The 21,208-nt window shown below is 45.1% G+C and overlaps 1 protein-coding gene across 4 annotated transcripts in view; it reads left to right on the top strand.

Moving 5' to 3' along the window:
• Nucleotides 1–21,208, top strand: part of dock3 (dedicator of cytokinesis 3) — a 1,050,162-nt gene that overhangs the window by 1,009,432 nt on the left and 19,522 nt on the right. For 3 of the 4 annotated variants that reach the window (XM_078209344.1, XM_078209345.1, XM_078209347.1), the window contains 3 exons: nucleotides 2,300–2,415; nucleotides 11,317–11,404; nucleotides 15,998–16,120. In XM_078209344.1, the coding sequence (XP_078065470.1) occupies nucleotides 2,300–2,415; nucleotides 11,317–11,404; nucleotides 15,998–16,120 (327 nt within the window). The remainder of the gene's footprint in view (nucleotides 1–2,299; nucleotides 2,416–11,316; nucleotides 11,405–15,997; nucleotides 16,121–21,208) is intronic. The other variant, XM_078209346.1, reaches the window with a different exon arrangement.

Raw genomic sequence — 21,208 nt, forward strand, 5'->3', positions numbered from 1 at the left:
ATACAGCACAGGAACAGGCCCTTCGGCCCTCCAAGCCCGTTATAGTCTACTTGTGTCTACTTCACATCTTACTATCCTACCTATCTTTGTATCTTGATTCCTGTAACACACCACTCTTTACATTTTGCCAACTAGAAAAAGACCCATTTATGCCTACCCTCAGTTTCCCTTTCGCTAGCCAATTTTCAATCCATAACAATTTGTTACTCTTTTATTTTACACAATGAATTTTGATGTGGCATCTTATCAAATGCCTTCTGGAAATCTAAAATCTACCGTTCATCTATCGGTTTTCCTTTATTCACAGCATCTGTTAATTCTTCAAAAAACTCCAATAAATTGGTTAAACATGATTGTTCTCTCACAAAACCATGTTGACACAACCTGATTACCCTGAATTTTTCCAAGTGCCCTGTTGGAACACCTTTAATAATATCTTCTCACATTTTTCCTATGGCAAATTTTAAGCTAACTGACTTCTGGTTTCTTGCTTCCTGTCTCCCTCCCTCTATGAATAAAAGAGTTACATTAGCTACTTTCCAATATAATGTAACCTCCACTGAATCGAGGAAAGTTTGGAAAATTGCAAATAACGTATCAACTATCTTATTAGCCACTTCTTTTAAGGTCATATAGAGAAACATAGAAACATAGAAAACTACAGCACAAAACAGGCCCTTCGGCCCCACAAGTTGTGCCGAACATATCCCTACCTTTTAGGCCTACCTATAACCCTCCATCCTATTAAGCCCCATGTACTCATCCAGGAGTCTCTTAAAAGACCCTATTGAGTTTGCCTCCACCACCACTGACGGCAGCCGATTCCACTCACCCACCACCCTCTGTGTGAAAAACTTTCTCCTAACATTTCCCCTGTACCTACCCCCCAGCACCTTAAACCTGTGTCCTCTTGTAGCAGCCATTTCCACCCTGGGAAAAAGCCTCTGAGAGTCCACCCGATCTATGCCTCTCAACATCTTATATACCTCTATTAGGTCTTCTCTCATCCTACGTCTCTCCAAGGAGAAAAGACCAAGCTCCCTCAGCCTATCCTCATAAGGCATGCCACTCAATCCAGTCAACATCCTTGTAAATCTCCTCTGCACCCTTTCAATCTTTTCCACATCCTTCCTGTAATGAGGCGACCAGAACTGAGCACAGTACTCCAAGTGGGGTCTGACAAGGGTCTTATATAGCTGCATCATTATCCCCGGACTCCTAAACTCAATCCCTCGATTGATAAAGGCCAGCACACCATACGCCTTCTTAACCACCTCCTCCACCTGCGGGGCCGATTTTAGAGTCCTATGGACCCGGACCCCAAGGCCCTTCTGATCCTCTACAGTACTAAGAGTCTTTCCCTTTATATTGTACTCCTTCATCCCATTTGACCTGCCAAAATGGACCACTACGCATTTATCTGGGTTGAAGTCCATCTGCCACTTCTCCGCCCAGTCTTGCATCCTATCTATGTCCCTCTGTAACTTCTGACATCCCTCCAGACTATCCACAACCCCACCAACTTTTGTGTCGTCGGCAAACTTACCAACCCATCCCTCCGCTTCCTCATCCAGGTCATTTATGAAAATGACAAACAGCAAGGGTCCCAGAACAGATCCCTGGGGCACACCACTAGTGACCGACCTCATATGATGAAGTCCATCAGGACCCAGGGACTAGTCAGCCTGCAGTTTGCTCAGTATAGCTTCCCTCATGGTTGTAATTTCTCTGAGTTCCCCCTTTCTTCCATTTCCTGATTTACAACAATTTCTGGGATGTTATTTGTATCCTCTATAGTGAAGGCTGATGCAAAATACCTGTTCAATTAATCTGCCATCTCCTATTTTCCATTATTAATTCATCAGATTCAATCTCGCTGTTTAGTTCAATCGCTCTAATGGTTTCAAATGAATGCACTGCTTTCCTTTATCTCAATCTTTTCATGTCTCTTTCTTGTCCGACTATACTTTTATTCTTTCTACTTTTTCTTTCTTTGCTGTGTGATGCTCCCCCTTTTGTACTTTCTCTCTATTCTCCTCTTCACAGTCCACTTCAACTCTCTCCCTTTCTCTGTCTCTTTTGCACATTTGCTTTCTTTCCTTCCTTTTTTCTCTTTATCTTCACTTTTATCTCTCTCTGCATTTCTCTCTTTCTCTCCTTATCTGTCTTTTCTTTCTTTCCTTTCTGTTTCCACATTCTTCCCTCTAAATTCTCTCTCCCTTGCGTACTTTCTTTCTTTCTTTTCTCATCTTTGTCCATGGTTTTCTAATCTACTGTTGCTCTTTCTGTCTATGCTCAGGTTCCCCATCATTATCTGATAAGTACCGTCACTCACGGGAGGTTGTGATGCTGTTGCCTTCTCACAGGGACAGGCCGAGCAGTGCCATGTATCCAGCCATGATGGAGAATGGACAGGTGAGTTACTGGAACATGTCATTCCATGGACATATATAACCATTAAACATCAGAGAAATGTTACTGGACAAACTACATCTGCCAATTTATCACAGTGAATTTGATAATACTGTACCAGCAAAACCTAGATGCACTCAAGAATACAACTTAAATCTCATCTGGGATTGTAGAGGGAGGTTTCACCTGATCCCAAAACAACAATTTTCACTTTTCAAACGTTATAAAAGAATAATATGAAACAACTCGGGGAATAGATGCTAAGCCTTGCAAGAGAAATGAGGAGGATTGACTGAAAGCTATTTCAAAATAAGTACTTTTCAAAAATGAGCAAGAAGAAGATGGAGTTAGTGGCAGGAGAGTGGAATTCATGGCTACAGTCTTCCCAATGTTCAGTTGAAGAATGTTCTACCAGACAAAACACTGGTGATCATGAAATCAAAGGAGGTGGTGGAGAGGTGGAATGGGAAGCCATTAGAATGCAAATGGAAGCTGAGCCCCATGCTTGGAAGTGATATTATAAAGGGATCAAGGATAGATCGCTGAGAGACTATGAATATGACAATGAAAGGTGAGAAGAGAAGCCAATGCTGTAGATGCATTACATCTGGATAGTTAACAGTGCAGCCATCTGAGGGCAGCTCCACAAATATGAACAACAGAGGAAAGGCAAGAAAGCAGGTGACGGAGTGAATCATGTTAAATGATGTGGAGAGGAGGCCGAGGGAGCAAAATCCACAATAATTACAAAATCAAAGGATTTCATTCTTAACTTTGGTCAGCACCAGATTGACATTATGGTTCAGACAATTCACCTTGGAGGGATCCAAATAGAAAGTATTGAGGTAGCTAACACATTTGAGAAACTTTGAGAGGAAAGTGACAGCACTGATTAATTAAGGGTAGATTTTTTGAGGGAGGGAGAGGTAGTTTTAAAGTCGTGGAATGGTTCCTGAGCTTACTCAACCGTTAATATTGTCAGAAAACGTGGGACCAGGGAAGCACCGGGTCTTATAGATGCAAGGATTAAGAGAGCATGGTGCAAAATGATGAAGAAATTACAGATTGATCGGTGTCAGTGTGGAGTGGATGGTGAGCTAGGAGGTCAGGGAGCAAAACGGAGGGAAAGGGGAGGAAGTGGCTCTTACAGCTGTACAGCTATAGTTCTCAGTACCAGAAATGAAGAAGTCAATGAACTCTTTCCTCTTAATGCAAGAGGTGAAGGATGATTGAGCAAGGAATGGGGGTTTGAGGAGACAGTTAACCGTGAAGCCTAGAGTTGTCCTTTAGGATGATCCTGGTGTGGTAGAGATTTTTGGCTACAAAATGAGGTATGCTAATCATGGTTGAGTTAGATCTGGCATTGAGTAACAAGACCAATTGGCTGCCATGTTGAACTTAGTAATTGCGACCCCTGGCTTTGATGGCACAAAGATCGATACTGTCCAAGGGGTCCAGTGGAGGTTCAAAATGGTCAATAATTTGGACGAAACAAGTCAACACCAGAGAAGAGAGAACAACTTGGCAGGTCCCTGATGACAACCATTTAGGGAGGCCAGGGAATTTGGAGTTTGTTAGTGAACTAGTGAGGGAGTTAAAGGAGCATCCTGTAGATGCACAGAGAGCTTCGGAGGAACATTGGGGATATAGTGGATAGGCCAATGAGGAAGTGATTGGAGATGGTCTTATTGGTGATATAAATCTCAGAAATGGAGAGCCCACCAAAGATGACCAGGCAACAGCTGTAAACCTGGGTTTGATTCCCGGCTTGGGTGACTGTGTGGAGTTTGCACGTTCTCCCCATGTCTGAAACATAGAAACATAGAAAACTACAGCACAAAACAGGCCCTTCGGCCCCACAAGTTGTGCCGAACATATCCCTACCTTTTAGGCCTACCTATAACCCTCCATCCTATTAAGCCCCATGTACTCATCCAGGAGTCTCTTAAAAGACCCTATTGAGTTTGCCTCCACCACCACTGACGGCAGCCGATTCCACTCACCCACCACCCTCTGTGTGAAAAACTTCCCCCTAACATTTCCCCTGTACCTACCCCCCAGCACCTTAAACCTGTGTCCTCTTGTAGCAGCCATTTCCACCTTGGGAAAAAGCCTCTGAGAGTCCACCCGATCTATGCCTCTCAACATCTTATATACCTCTATTAGGTCTCCTCTCATCCTACGTCTCTCCAAGGAGAAAAGACCAAGCTCCCTCAGCCTATCCTCATAAGGCACGCCACTCAATCCAGGCAACATCCTTGTAAATCTCCTCTGCACTCTTTCAATCTTTTCCACATCCTTCCTGTAATGAGGCGACCAGAACTGAGCACAGTACTCCAAGTGAGGTCTGACAAGGGTCTTATATAGCTGCATCATTATCCCCGGACTCGTAAACTCAATCCCTCGATTGATAAAGGCCAGCACACCATACGCCTTCTTAACCACCTCCTCCACCTGCGGGGCCGATTTTAGAGTCCTATGGACCCGGACCCCAAGGCCCTTCTGATCCTCTACAGTACTAAGAGTCTTTCCCTTTATATTGTACATCCTTCATCCCATTTGACCTGCCAAAATGGACCACTACGCATTTATCTGGGTTGAAGTCCATCTGCCACTTCTCCGCCCAGTCTTGCATCCTATCTATGTCCCTCTGTAACTTCTGACATCCCTCCAGACTATCCACAACCCCACCAACCTTCGTGTCGTCGGCAAACTTACCAACCCATCCCTCCACTTCTTCATCCAGGTCATTTATGAAAATGACAAACAGCAAGGGTCCCAGAACAGATCCCAGGGGCACACCACTGGTGACCGACCTCCATTTAGAAAATGACCCATCTGTACACACACTCTGCCTCCTTTGGGCAAGCCAGTTCTGGATCCACAGGGCAGCAGCCCCTTGGATCCCATGCCCTCTCACTTTTTCTAGAAGCCTTGCATGGGGGACCTTATCGAACGCCTTGCTAAAATCCATATAAACCACATCTACCGCTTTCCCTTCGTCAATGTGTTCAGTCACATTTTCGAAGAACTCCACCAGGCTCGTAAGGCACGATCTGCCTTTGACAAAGCCATGCTGAGTATTCTTGAGCATACTAAACCTCTCTAAATGCTCATAAATCTTGTCCCTCAGGATCTTCTCCATCAGCTTACCAACCACTGAGGTTAGACTCACCGGTCGGTAATTTCCTGGGCTATCCCTATTGCCCTTCTTGAAAATAGGAACCATATCCGCAATCCTCCAATCCTCCGGCACCTCTCCCGTCTCCATCGACGACGCAAAGATCATCGCCAGAGGCTCTGCAATCTCTTCCCTCGTCTCCCACAGTAACCTGGGGTACATCCCATCCGGACCCGGCGACTTATCTATCTTGATGCCATTCAAAGATTCCAGTCTGCATGGGTTTCCTCTGGGTGCTCCGGTTTCCTCCCACAGTTCAAAGATGTGCGGGTTAGGTTAATTGGCCATGCTAAATTGCCCCTCAGATACGAAGGTTAGAGGGATTAGCGGGGTTAATGTGCGGGGTTACGGGGATAGAGCCTGGGTGCGATTATTGTCGGGCAGACTCAGTAGGCCAAATGGCCTCCTTCTGTACTGTGTGGATTCTATGATTTCTGATAAGAAATAAAACAGCTAGAGCTAGAAATCTCAGCAGTTCCAGCAGCATCTATGGAGAGAAAAGCAGAATTAACGTTTCAAGACCAATATGGCTTTTTCAGAATAGTCATATTTGACTTGAAACATTAACTCCATTTCTCTTTTCACATATCTTTCCAGACCAGCTGAGTTTTTCCAGCACTTTGTTTTATTTCAGATTTCAAGCATCTGCAGTACTTTGCTTTGATTATTGCCACAAATGTGGAAAGTTTATGTGAAATGATTGAGTGAGGACAGGAGAGTAGAAATGTCAGAGGTAAAGAACAAAAGAAAATTACAGACCTCCAAGCCTGCACTGACCATGCTGCTCGACTGAACTAAAAATCCCTATCCTTCTGGGGACCATATGCCTCCATTCCCATCCTATTCATGTATTTGTCCAGACACCTCTTAAAAGTCACTATTGTACCTGCTTCCAGTACCTCCCCCAGCAGCGAGTTCCAGGCACCCACCATTCTCTGGGTAAAAAAACTTGCCTCATACATCTCCTCTAAACCTTGCCCCTCGCACTTTAAACCTATGCCCCTAGTAATTGACTCTTCCACCATGGGAAAAAGCTTCTGACTATCCACTCTGTGCATGCCCCTCATAATCTTGTAGACTTCTATCAGGTCGCCCCTCAACCTCCGTCATTCCAGTGAGAACAAACCAAGTTTCTCCAACCTCTCCCCGTAGCTAATGCCCTCCATACTAGGCAACATCCTGGTAAATCTTTTCTGTACCCTCTCCAAAGCCTCCACATCCTTCTGGTAGTGTGGCGGCCAGAATTAAATACTATATTCCAAGTGCGGCCTAAATAAGGTTCTATAAAGCTGCAACGTGACTTGCCAATTTTTAAACTCAATGCCCCAGCCGATAAAGGCAAGGATGCCGTATGCCTTCTTGACTACCTTCTCCACCTGCGTTGCCACTTTCAGTGACCTGTGTACCTGTACACCCGGATCCCTCTGCCTTTCAATACTCTTAAGGGTTCTGCCATTTACTTAATATTTGCTTTCAGTATTAGACCTTCCAAAATGCATTACCTCACATTTGTCCGGATTAAACTCCATCTGCCATCTCTCCGCCCAAGTCTCCAACTGATCTATACCCTGCTGTATCCTCTGATGGTCCTTATCACTATCCGCAAATTCACCAACCTTTGTGTCATCCGCAAACTTAGTAATCAAATAGTTACATTTTCCTCCAAGTCATTTACATACAGAAAGAGGCCATTCGGCCCATCGAGTCTGCACCGACCACAATCCCACCCAGGCCCTACCCCCATATCCCTACAGATTTACCCACTAATCCCTCTAACCTACGCATCTAAGGACACTAAGGGCAATTTTTTTTAGCATGGCCAATCAACCTAACCCGCATATCTTTGGACTGTGGGAGGAAACCGGAGCACCCGGAGGAAACCCACGCAGACACGAGGAGAATATGCAAACTCCACACACACAGTGACCCAAGCCGGGAATCGAACCCAGGTCCCTGGAGCTGTGAAGCAGCAGTGCTAACCACTGTGCTACCATGCCGCCCAACACTGATCCCCGAGGAACGCCACTTGTCACAGCCCTCCATTCAGAAACGCACCCTTCCACTGCTACCCTCTGTCTTCTATGACTGAGCCAGTTTTGTATTCACCTTGCCAGTTCACCTCTGCTACCATGCGACTTCACCTTCTGCACCAGTCTGCCATGAGGGACCTTGTCAAAGGCCTTACTGAAGTCCATGTAGACAACATCCACTGCCTTACCAACATCAGTCATCTTCATCACTTCCTTGAAAAACTCGATCAAGTTAGTGAGACACGACCTCCCCTTCACAAAACCATGTTGCTTCTCGCTAATACTTCCATTTATTTCCAAGTGGGAGTAAATCCTGTCTCGAAGAATCCTCTCCAATAATTTCCCTACCACTGACAAGGCTCATTGGCTTGTAATTACCTGGATTATTGTTGCTACCCTTTTTAAACAAAGGAACAACATTGGCTATTCTCCAATCCTCTGGAACCTCTCCTGTAGCCAGTGAGGATACAAAGATTTCTCTCAAGGCTCCAGCAATTTCCTCCCTTGCTTCTCTCAGTATTCTGGAGTATATCCCATCAGGCCCTGGGGACTTGTCTGCCTTAATGTTTCTCAAGAACTCCAATACCTCCTCCTTTTTGACCTCAACATGACTCAAACTATCTACACACCCTTTCCTAGACTCATCATCCACCAAGTCCTTCTCTTTGGTGAATACTGACGCAGAGTACTCATTTAATACCTCGCCCATTTCCTCTGGCTCCATGCATAGATTCCCTCCCCTGTCCTTGAGTGGGCCAACGCTCTTTATATATGTATAAAAAGCCTTGGGATTTTCCTTAATCCTGCTGGCCAATGATTTTTCGTGACCCCTTTTAGCCCTCCTTACTCCTTGCTTAAGTTTCTTTCTACTTTCCTTGTACTCCATAGTTGCTTCGTGTGTTCCCAGCCTCCTAGCCTTGACAAATGCTTCCTTTTTCTTTTTGAATATCTCTCATTATCCAAGGTTCCCAAACTTGCCATACTTATCCTTCATCCTTATAGGAACGTGCTGTCCTGAATCTCTATCAACTTGCACTTGAAAGTCTCCCACATGCCTGGTGTTGATTTGCCCTCAAACATCTGTCCCCAATCTACATTCTTCAGTTCCTGCCTAATATTGTTATAACTAGCCTTCCCCTAATTTAGCACCTTAATTTGAGGACTACACTTATCTTTATCCATCAGTACCTTAAAGCTTACTGAATTGTGGTCACTGTTCCCGAACTGCTCCCCTATTGAAATGTTGATCACTTGGCCGGGTTCATTCCCTAATACCTGGTCCAGTACGGCCCCTTCCCTAGTTGGACTATCTACATACTGTTTCAAGAAGCCCTCCTGGATGCTCCTTACAAACTCTGCCCCATCCACACCCCTAGCATTAAGTGAGTCCCAGTCAGTATGGGGGAAGTTAAAATCTCCCACCACAACAACCCTGTTACTTTTACACATTGTCAAAATCTGCCTACATTATCTGTTCCTCTATCTCCCGCTGGTTGTTGGGCAGCCTATAGTAAACCTCCAACATTGTGACTACACCCTTCCTATTCCTGAGCTCTACCTATATTGCTTCGCTGTATGAGCCGTCCAAGGTGTCCTCCCACAGTACAGCTGTGATATTCTCCTTAACCAGTAGTGCAACTCCCCCACCCCTTTTACATCCCCCTCTATCCTGCCTGAAACATCTGTGTCCTGGAACGTTAAGCTGCCAATCCTGTCCTTCCTTTAACTAAGTCTCTGTAATAGCAACAACATCATAGTTCCAAGTACTAATCCAAGCTCTAAGTTCATCTGCCTTACCTGTTACACTTCTCGCATTGAAACAAATGTACTTCAGTCCACCAGACCCTCTTGGATTAGCAACCACACCCTGCCTGCTCTTTCTCTGAATCTTACTGGCCCTACTGTCTGGTCCCCCTTCAGTTAAGTCACCTTTGCTTTGATTCCCACCCCCCTGCCAAACTAGTTTAAATCCTCCCATGTGACACTAGCAAACCTCCCAGCCAGAATATTTATGCTCTTCCAGTTTAGATGCAACCCATCCTTCTTGTACAGGTCCCACCTGCCCCAGAAGAGATCCCAATTGTCCAGATATCTGAAACCCTCCCTCCTACACCAGCTGTTTAGACACGTGTTGAGCTGTACTGTCTTCCTATTTCTAGCCTCACTGGCACGTGGCACAGGGTATAATCCTGAGATTACAACCCTGAGGTCCTGCTTTTTAACTTTCTACCTAACTCCCTAAACTGCTGCTGCAGGACCTCATCACTCTTCCTACCTAGGTTGTTGGTACCAATATGTACCACGATCTCTGGCTGTTCACCCTCTCCCTTCACAATGCTTTCTGCCCATTCAGAGACGAGCTGAACCCTGGCACCAGGGAGGCAACATACCATCCTGGAGTCTCTTTCGCATCCACAGAAGTGCCTATCTGCAGCCCTAACTATAGAGTTCCCTATAACTATCGCTCTAGTGCTCTTTGTCCCTACCTGCTTAACAACAGAGCCAGCCATGGTGCCACTGCTCTGGGTGCTGCTGCTGTTATCCTCTTATAGGCCATCCCCCCCCAACAGTATCCAAAACGGTATACTTGTTAAAGAGAGGGATGACTACAGGGAATTCCTGCACTGACTACCTGCCCCTTCTAGCGGTCACCCATCTATCTGTCTGCACCTTGGGTGTGACCACATCTCTAAAGCTCCTATCTATGACGCTTTCCACCACCTTCATGCTCCTAAGTGCATCCAACTGCTGCTCCAACCTTTCCATGCGGTCTGTAAGGAGCTGCAATTGGTTGCACTTCCCGCGGATGTAGTCGTCCAAGACGCTGGAAGCATCACAGATCTCCCACATCTCCCAAGTGCAGCACTTAACCCCACTGATCGACATTTCTAGCATCAACTAAATTATTTAAGAAAATTTATAAAACTCTTACCTTCTCACACTGGCCTTTTTATTTGATTAGAGGAGGAAGGACTTGGGAGTTTTAAATGTCGGTTGAAGTCACCTGAACAGTTACAGGTCTTATTAAATTTACATGCCTTCACACATTGCTGTGAGATAACCTTGTCCTGAGATAGCTCTTGGTATCTGGTCAACATTGTTTATCTTCCAGCAGCATTAACATACAGCCTCCAGATCACACTGCATGAAAAATCGTTAGTTTTAGCAGTTGGACCATGCTTGGTTTTTGGTGAAAGACAATTGGGAGGCTATTTCAGAATGCTCAGTTTTCAGCCCACCCACTGTCACGAGATTGGGAAGTTACATCAGTGATCTGTACAGATGGGCTCAGTGTTCAACTACTGCTAAATCAAAAGGTGGTTGTAAGCATTGTTTACAGTGCTGTTTTAATGCACCTCAGCTCCACTTACCATAGAGCATTACCACTGAAGTTTGACCTTCCCTTGACAACAGCACCATCAGGTAAAATTACCAAAAGGGAGCTCACTGAAAAGAAGTGAAATGGGCTGGACATTTAAGATTATTTCCTGTTTACCGGGGTGTACACTGCTCAAACTATCTGTTAGCGTCCAAAGATGTGTAGGTTAGGGGGGTTAGCAGGGTAAATGGACAAGGGTACAGGGCACATCGAGTCTGCACCGACTGTCCAACAGAGCATCTTACCCAGGCCTTAGTTGTGAACTCTGTGATATGCCAACTCGTGTTCATGTTAATTGTTCATTCTTATTACAGCCTACTAGTTTCCAACGGGCTCTGATTCAACAGGTGGTCGGACCCTGCAAACCGTGCAGTGATCCCAACCTCTCTGTCGCTGAAAAGGGTAAGGATCTATTTGACTGTTAAAGTTCAGTGGGGCAAAGAGATAATGAATTTCTTTTGTTGGACCACGTGTCCCATCAGCTAACAGTGACAAATTTAGTTTTTTTTTAATTGAATGACTGCAGGGAGGATGTGGTTGTGCATAGACTCGCGCTAGTCACCTGAGTCCTAAAATTATGTATAGCTCCAAGTAGAACACTCCTACATTAAATGTCTTTAGCAATCTAACTCAGTTTGTAGTTGGCATGGTCACATGTCAGAAAACTAACCCTGATTTGGCTCTAAGCAGATGATGACTCTCTTCTGGGCTGCTTTAGTAAATGCAGTGGAAAGTACTTTTAGAGTTGTGGCAGAATAAAGGGAGCTGTATGGAAATCCACACTACCACCTGAGAGCAAGTTGGTAGATACTCCGTATTTAACCTGTGCTGTACCTATTCTGGGAGTGTTTGATGTACAAAGAACAATACAGCACAGGAACAGGCCCTTCGGCCCTCCAAGCCCGCGCCGCTCCCCGGTCCAGGATTGAATCCTGAATCCAGGATCCCCGCCCAATTTTCCAGCCTATCTACATCCTAATATCCTATCCACCGAGCTGTCCCTCACAGCTACGATGCTTTGTTCATCACAACCTATTAACTCACCCCCACCCCCCCATTCCAGACCATGTGATCTCCAGGGAGAGGCGAAAACCCAGAGTGAAAACCCCAGGGCCAATATGGGGGAAAAAAAATCTGGGAAATTCCTCTCCGACCCCCTGAGGCGATCGAAACGAGTCCAGGAGATCACACTGGCCCTGATCAGAAAATGCTTCCCAACCCTATTCATTTCCACTTCTGCTTTACGAACACCATCTGAATTCCCTGCCCCCGAGACAGGTTCCCAACTATCCACAGTCTCGCTCTGTACTGGCACCAGCAAGATGATCATAGAATGAAGCCTTGAAACGAGAAACAAAGAACAATTAGCCCGCGCCGCTCCCTGGTCCAAACTAGACCACTTTTTTGTATCCCTCCATTCCCACTCCGTTCATATAGCTGTCTAGATAAGTCTTAAACGTTCCCAGTGTGTCCGCCTCCACCACCTTGCCCGGCAACACATTCCAGGCCCCCACGACCCTCTGTGTAAAATATGTCCTTCTGATATCTGTGTTAAACCTCCCCCCCTTCACCTTGAACCTATGACCCCTCGTGAACGTCACCACCGACCCGGGGAAAAGCTTCCCACCGTTCACCCTATCTATGCCTTTCATAATTTTATACACCTCCATTAAGTCTCCCCTCATCCTCCGTCTTTCCAAGGAGAACAACCCCAGTTTCCCCAATCTCTCCTCATAACCAAGCCCCTCCATACCAGGCAACATCCTGGTAAACCTCCTCTGTACTCTCTCCAAAGCCTCCACGTCCTTCTGGTAGTGTGGCGACCAGAACTGGACGCAGTATTCCAAATGCGGCCGAACCAACGTTCTATACATCTGCAACATCAGACCCCAACTTTTATACTCTATGCCCCGTCCTATAAAGGCAAGCATGCCATATGCCTTCTTCACCACCTTCTCCACCTGTGACGTCACCTCCAAAGATCTGTGGACTTGCACACCCAGGTCCCTCTGCGTCTCTACACCCTTTATGGTTCTTCCATTTATCGTGTAGCTCCTCCCTACATTATTCCCACCAAAATGCATCTCTTCGCATTTATCAGGATTGAACTCCATCTGCCATTTCTTTGCCCAAATTTCCAGCCTATCTATATCCTTCTGTAGCCTCTGACAATGTTCCTCACTATCTGCAAGTCCTGCCAGTTTTGTGTCGTCCGCAAACTTACTGATCACCCCAGTTACTCCTTCTTCCAGATCATTTATATAAATCACAAACAGCAGAAGTCCCAATACAGAGCCCTGCGGAACACCACTAGTCACAGGCCTCCAGCCGGAAAAAGACCCTTCCACTACCACCCTCTGTCTTCTATGACCAAGATGTGGAGATGCCGGCGTTGGACTGGGGTAAACACAGTAAGAAGTTTAACAACACCAGGTTAAAGTCCAACAGGTTTATTTGGTAGCAAAAGCCACACAAGCTTTTGAGCTCCGATCATAGAATGCTCCGAAAGCTTGTGTGGCTTTTGCTACCAAATAAACCTGTTGGACTTTAACCTGGTGTTGTTAAACTTCTTACTGTGTTCTATGACCAAGCCAGTTCTCCACCCATCTAGCCACCTCCCCCTATAGACAGAGCTTTACTCTGTAACTAACCCCATGCTGTACCTGCTCTGGGAGTATTTGATGGGATAGTGGAAAGGGGGTTTTACTCTGTATCTAACCTGTGCATTACCTCTCCTTGGAGTGTTCGATGGGGACAGTGTAGAGGGAGCTTTACTCGGTACCTAACCCCATGCTTCTCTGGAATTGGATGTGTTTGTGCTGATGCTGAGTGCCTAATGTAGGACCATGTGAGATTGAACTGACACACACAGGAGTGTGAGAAAGATGTATACTGGGTCACTAATAGGAGGACTTTGAGTTAATTTGCCTATCCTAACAGATTTAACCTGATTCGGAAGATGGGTTGCAGAGGCTAGATGTTCCTCTACAGAAGTAAAAGAAAATCAGACATAAGGTGCTGAGCCAAGTAATGTTGGCATGCCCAAATAGTTGTGTTTCTGACTAAGCAAATCACAAAATAAGATAATGAAACACAAATGAATAAAGTGAAAACAAAAATACCCCTGCCACTTTGTGCTCTCATAAATTCTTAAGTTTTATTTTCCTACCACTATGTTTTGATGCGAGTCCTGACATTAACAGCTCGGGTGGAATCAGGCTACTGAATGTGATGCCCCATTGCCTGTGATGAGTATGGTGGGCACCCTCTGGCGATCTGGGGCCTTAAGGGCTTCTGCCCACTGGGGTGTCCTGCAGAGGTAACTTCAGCCACATCTACTAGAGACAACGGGGTAAATGGCAGAGGACATGAGGAGAGGCTGCTCCTGTTCCTCAACACTATCCATGCAGGTCGACTGGACAATGTGTTTGGATATTGAGTGTGAACAAAATCAGGCTGAACCTACTTCCTCCCATACTAATACCTCAATCAAGAATGGACACTTACTCATTCTACTGGGGTGGATTTATTCTACTGGGGAGCCAGAGAACCTTTATATTGCAGTAGATACTGATGTGGCTTTAGGAGCAGAGTTTTATAGTCTGCATGAGTAGAAAACATGATACGTGGGTTGAATTAAACACTTCTTGACCTGTGTTTGTAGATGGCATACAGACTTTGGGGTGTCAGGAGGTAGATAAGTTACTCACCATAGTATTCCTAGCCTCTGACCTACTTTCTAGCCACTATGTTTATGTGGCAAGTCCAGTTGAGTTTCTTTCAATCCATCCATGACAATCATAGAATCCCTACAGTACAGAAAGAGGCCATTCGGCCCATCGAGTCTGCACCGACCACAATCCCACCCAGGCCCTACCCCCATATCCCTACATATTTTACCCACTAATCCCTCTAACCTACGCATCTCAGGACACTAAGGGGCAATTTTTAGCATGGCCAATCAACCTAACCTGCACATCTTTGGACTGTGGGAGGAAACCGGAGCACCCGGAGGAAACCCACGCAGGCACGAGGAGAATGTGCAAACTCCACACAGACAGTGACCCAAGCCGGGAATCAAACCCAGGTCCCTGGAGCTGTGAAGCAGCAGTGCTAACCACTGTGCTACCATGCCGTTCTGGTCAATGGTAACCCCCAAGATGTTGACAGTGGGGGAATTCAGTGATGGTAACACCATTGAATGTCATGGGGAAGTGGTTAGATTGTCTTTTATTGGTGATGGTCATTGCTTGGCATTTGTGTGGTCCAAATGTTACTTGCCACTTGTCAGCCCAATATTGTCCAGATCTTGTTGCATTTGAATGTGGACTGCTTCAGTATTTGAGGAGTCACAAATAGTTCTGAACATTGAACAATGTAATACATGTGAAATATTTACCTCGTGCCTCTGAAAAGTATCCACACACACACAGGATGTATACATTTTTCTCTGACAGAGTATATTTAGAAGTAATGTTCCAGGTTTATTCCCTGCTTTTGTAACTATCTTTTGTATCTTGAAGATTCTTCCTCAATTGCATCTTTTCTACATTGAGCCCCAACTAATCTAGCTGCTTCTTCTCGCTCATTGTGGAGAATAGTGCAACCTGATCAATTTCATTTGTCATTTGTCATCTTTCATTTGTCTGCACTGAACTTAATTACGGGCGGCATGGTGGCATAGTGGTTAGCACTGCTGCCTCACAACGCCAGGGATCCGGGTTCAATTCCGGCCTCAGGTGACTGTCTGTGTGGAGTTTGCACGTTCTCCCTGTGTCTGCATGGGTTTCCTCCGACATTCTGAAAGATGTGCTGGTTAGGCAGGTTGACTAGAACAGGCACCATTGGACTGTGGCGACTAGGGGAATTTCACAGTAACTTCATTGCAGTGTTGATGTAAGCCTTACTTGTGACACTAATAAATAAACTTTAAACTTTAACTTGCCACAAATCAGTTCAGGGACTCTAACTGAAATTTGTTTAATTGTGTTTTAGCGGTGCCAGCAGCTCCCAGTAGCTGGAGTCTAGACAGTGGAACCAGGGACACTATACCATTCCTGTCAGCACATGTGGGCACTATTGTGGCACCCCCAGTACCACCTCGTTCATTGCCACCTGGTAAGTAGAAAATCAACTCCTTTATTAAATTGGCCGAGTAAAGGAAAGTTAGCTCAATATAACCTGTAATATAGTAAATAATGGGCAGTAAGATGCCATTACTTTGGTTACTTCTGTTACTTGCATAGAAACACAGAAAATAAGGCACAGAATGAGGCCATTCAGTCCATCTTGTCTGCGCCAGCCAAAAAAGAATGATCCACACTAGCTCCATTTTCTTGTTCTTGGTCAGTAACTATGTCGCTTACAGCAATTCAAGTGTCTATCCACGTGTCTTTTAAATGCAATGAGGGTTTCTGCCTTTTACCATCTTCGTCGGTGGCTCTCCCTCAATTTGAGGATGACTCTACTCAAGGTTACAGGTTTCTGCCATGGGACTTCATGTGACTGAACAGGGTGATTCTCAACCGGCATATCTTTGGGAGCATGGAGCAGGACCCATGATAGTCGGATACGAAATGCAGAATTGACTTCCTTCTCCATGTTTCTCTGCCACCATTCTGCATCATCATTAAGATGTTGTGACACAATGCATGGTGAAGCTTGATGGACAAGTTGTCGCTATTCTGAAAAATTGGTAGCAAGCTCCCCTCAGTCATTAATGTCAATGCCACCAAGCTTCAAAGAGAACTTTAGGATGTCTTAAGTGTTTATTTGTCTTCTCCATGGACATTGGCCACTTGAGGGTTGAGAAAACAGGACTTGTTGGGGAGATGGTTTATAACCATCCAAACATGGTGTCCTGTTCAATGAAGTTGATTTTTTTCAGTTTAAGTTTATTTATTAGTGTCACAAGTAGGCTTACATTAACACTGCCCTGAAGTTACTCTGAAAGTCCCCTAGTCACCACACTCTGACACCCATTTGGGAGTTTGCAGGAGTTTTCCCTGAATGTTTGTGGAGCTGGCTTCAAAAAAGACACAGCATTTGTTCAACATTTCATCTCATTGAATCCAGAGGATGTGGTGGAGGCATTGCTGATGGAACTTCTCTTGCACTCTCATATGTCACTGATACAAAATCCAGGTCTCTCTGCAGTACAGCAGTGTGTTGATGACCACTGCTCTGTACACAAGGGCTTTTGTTTACTTGTGGAGATCATTGTTGTCAAACACTCAATGTGTGGTTTGTAAATGTCTAAACTGGCACAGCTGATACCGTCTTGGATCTCCTCTTTAATGGTGGCCTTTTGTGAGGTGGCTGTTAAGGTGTGGAAAGTACTTAACATATTCCAGAATCTCTCTTTCAACATATCTGAGAGGTGGAATATTTGGCTGACCTGGTGTGGGCAGAGTGGACAATGATACTGCAGTCATATGCAAGCAGTAGATCATGTATATTTTTGGTGGTCAGTTTAGTTTTGGCATGGAGGCAGGTTAAAGAGTTTTCCATCTAGTCAGTATTTAGTTCTGACATTTGTTGATCTTTGCGGTGAATAGCAAGTCGGGTAGATTGTAAGTAGTAGGGGGATGATCACACAGCCTTGCATGACCCCAGTCTGGATTTTGAAGGCATCTATTTCACATCCCCCATTCAAGATAGTTGCAGTAATACCATCATGAAGCAATTGTGATTAAGTTCCTTCAACATCCAAAACTTTGGAGTACAATCCACAGAGTTTTGTGAATTACTGAGTCAAATGTTTTGGTCAGGATGATGAATGCAATGGTGGTGTTCTCAACATTTCTTTTGGATCTAGCAGCAAAAACTGAAAGATCCTCTGAAAGGTTCAGAGCCACACTGTGTCTCTGGGAGGATTTCCTCAGAAGTAGGCAATTCAGGAGAATGTGTGTCAGGATTTTCCCTGAACAAGAGGGAAATACTTCAATAGTTTCCACAGCATGATTTATCTCCCTTATTGAAGATCATTACAATTGTTGCAATCCGAAAGACAGGAGAGTTATTTTTACCAAGTCTGTCGGATAGAAATTATAGCTCCTCGAGCCTGCTCTGCCATTCATTCTGATGATGGCTGATCATTCAACTCAGTGACTTGTTCCTGCTTTGATCCATTTCACCCCAAGAGTTATATCTAACTCCTTCTTGAAAATATACAATGTTTGGGCCTCAAATGCTTTCTGTGGTAGTGAACTCCACAGGCTTACTACTCTCTGGATGAAGAAATTTCTCCTCCTCTCAATCCTAAATGGTTTAACCTGTATCCTTAGACTGTGCCCCCTTGTTCTGGACTCCCCGTGTTGCCCATCAGGGGGCAACACGGTGGCACAGTGGTTAGCACTGCTGCTTCACAGCGCCAGGGACCCGGGTTCAATTCCCGGCTTGGGTCACTGTCTGTGTGGAGTTTGCATGTTCTCTCCATGTCTGCGTAGGTTTCCTCCGAGTGCTCCAGTTTCCTCCCACAATCTGAAAGACGTGCTGGTTAGGTGCATTTACCCAAACAGGCGCCGGAGTGTGGCAACTAGGGGAATTTCACAGTAACTTCACTGCAGTGTTAATGTAAGCCTTACTTGTGACAAATAGAATAACTTAAAAAATCAGGAACCTCCCTCCTGCAGCTACCCTGTCTAGTCCTGTTAGAATTCTGTAGGCTTCTGGGATGAGTGTATGGAGCCTTCCTACGGCAAAATAACCACCAGCTTTGAAGACCTCAGCTGGAATATCATCGAGGCCGCAGGTTTTGTTGCTTTTCATCCATTTGATGGCATGTTGCTATCCCATCGATGGTGGTTTACTCATGGATTCTACCACAGATACTGGGGATAGCCTGGAGAGTGTCAGCTACCACTGTGGTTTCATGGTTGAGGAGTAGTTCAAAATGTTCTTTTCAGCATTGATGGATGACATTGTCATCCTTAAGAAGAGGAGCAACATCCTGAGAGCCAAGGGGATTTTGTCCATTTAACCTTGATCCATAGATGACTTCAAAAAGCTTTGCATGACATGGCATGTTGTTGGATCTTTCTCAGACTCTCTTCCCAGCACATGTCCTTCATTTTCAGATTTGTCTTTGGGTGTCCTCTCTAAGTTGTTAAAACACTGCATTCTTGACTTGCAGCTTCGAGTTGTTCTGTCAGGCAATGAAGGATGATCATTTTGTTTTAGGATTCAGCATTCTTTTCATCAAACCAGTCCTGATAACGGTGATGCTTAGACCCAGTGGTCTGGGCATAGGCATCTAATAGATTTTATTTTATTTGGTCCTACTTTGGAAGACTTTTCAGATGGATTGTGAATTGCATTTCAAATTCCTGTCTTTGCATGAGCTTTAGGCCTGAAACATTGATTTTCCTCTTGGATTTCTGTGCCATGTGATGTCTTGGTGTTAGGTGAAAGTTCATCACCATCCAAACAATCAGTAATCCAGCAAGTAAAAATCCCCCACAAGGATTGAGTGATAAAGACATACGCCACCATCATCAGTGCTTATGCCCTGATCCTTAACTCCGATGAAGATGTGAAGGAGAAGTTCTATTCTGACCTTGATTAAATCTTCACTGCCACCTCAAGAGAAGAAAAGTTCCTTCTGGGGGACTTTAATGCCTGGATTGGCCATAACTCCAATGTCTGGAGTGAACCACTGGGGGAAAACAGGGTGGGAAAAGACAATGCAAATTGTGTGTGTTGCTGCCAAAGTGTGTCCAGCATAGCCTCATTATAACAAATACCCTCTGCCACCAGAAGGACAAATAAAAAACCAGCTGGAAGCATGCTAGACCAAAACATTGGCACATGCTGGATTATAGAATCATACAATCTACAGTGCAGAAGGAGGCCATTTGGCCCATAGAGCCTGCACGACAATAGTCCCACCTAGTTCCTATCCCCATAACCCTCCTAATCCCCTGACACACTAGGGTCAATTTAGCACGGTCAATCCACCTAACCCACACATCTTTGGACTGTGAGAGGAAACCAGAGCACCTGGGAAAAACCCACACAGACACGGGGAGAATGTACAAACTCCACACAGACAGTCACCTAAGGCTGGAATTGAACACGGGTCCCTGGCGCTGTAAGGCAGCAGTGCTAACCACTGTGCTACCGTGCCGCCCCACATCATGTTATGTGTTATGTCATTGTTTAGATCAAAGGTCTATGCGATATTTTTATCACACATCCCCCTCAGAGAAATAGGTCCTTCTTATCCACTCTGTAGCTGTGGCCTAACTTGTGTTGTACAGTACTGGCATAACCTACCTGTTTGTGTATCTTATGCCTCAGTAACAAAGGATGATGTCCCAAATGCCTTCTTAACGACTATATCTACTTGATCTGCAACATTCAGTGATCTGTAGACATGTACTTCAAGGTTCCTCAGTTCCTTTACTCTACTTAGTATTCTCCCATTTATTGTGTATTTCCTTGCCTTGTTTGTCCACCTCAAATGCATTACCTCCCACTTTTCCAGTTTACCCACTTTCAGCGCCTGACCACTCCATTGATATGGTGGAGTTGCTGATAGTGTGGGGGATTGTCAGAGGATACAACAGGATATAGATAGATTGGAAATTTGGGCACAGAATTGGCAGATGGCATTCAATCCAGACAAATGTGAGGTGATGCATTTTGGAGGATCAAATTTAGGTATGAATTAAACTGCAAATGGCAGAACCCTTATGAACGTTAACATACAGAGGGATCTGAACGTGCAGGTCCACAGTTCCCTAAACGTGGCAACACAGGTGGCCAAGGTGATTAAGAAGGTTTATGCATGCTTGCCTTCATCGGCCGGGGCATTGTGTACAAGAGTTGGCAAAACATGTTGCAGCTATATAAAACCTTGGTTAGGCCGCATTTGGTGTATTGCATGCAGTTCTGGTTGCCACACTACCAGAGGACATGGAAGCTTTGGAGAGAGTGCAAGGAAGGTTCACCAGGATGTTGCCTGGGTAACATAACCAGGGTACAGGCTATGAGGCGAGGTGGAATAAACTAGGATTGTTTTCACTGGAAAGACAGAGGCTGAGGGGAGAGTTGATTGAGGCATAAACAGGGTGGATGATCAGAGGCTTTTTCCCAGGATGGAAGTGTCAATTACAAGGGGGCACAGGTTCCAGGTGAGAGGGGGAAAGTTTAAGGGAGATATGCGGGGGAAGTTTTTCACACAAAGAGTGGTGGGTGCCGAGA

Source organism: Mustelus asterias, chromosome 3 (assembly GCF_964213995.1).
Source record: "Mustelus asterias chromosome 3, sMusAst1.hap1.1, whole genome shotgun sequence".
NCBI lineage: Eukaryota > Metazoa > Chordata > Chondrichthyes > Carcharhiniformes > Triakidae > Mustelus > Mustelus asterias.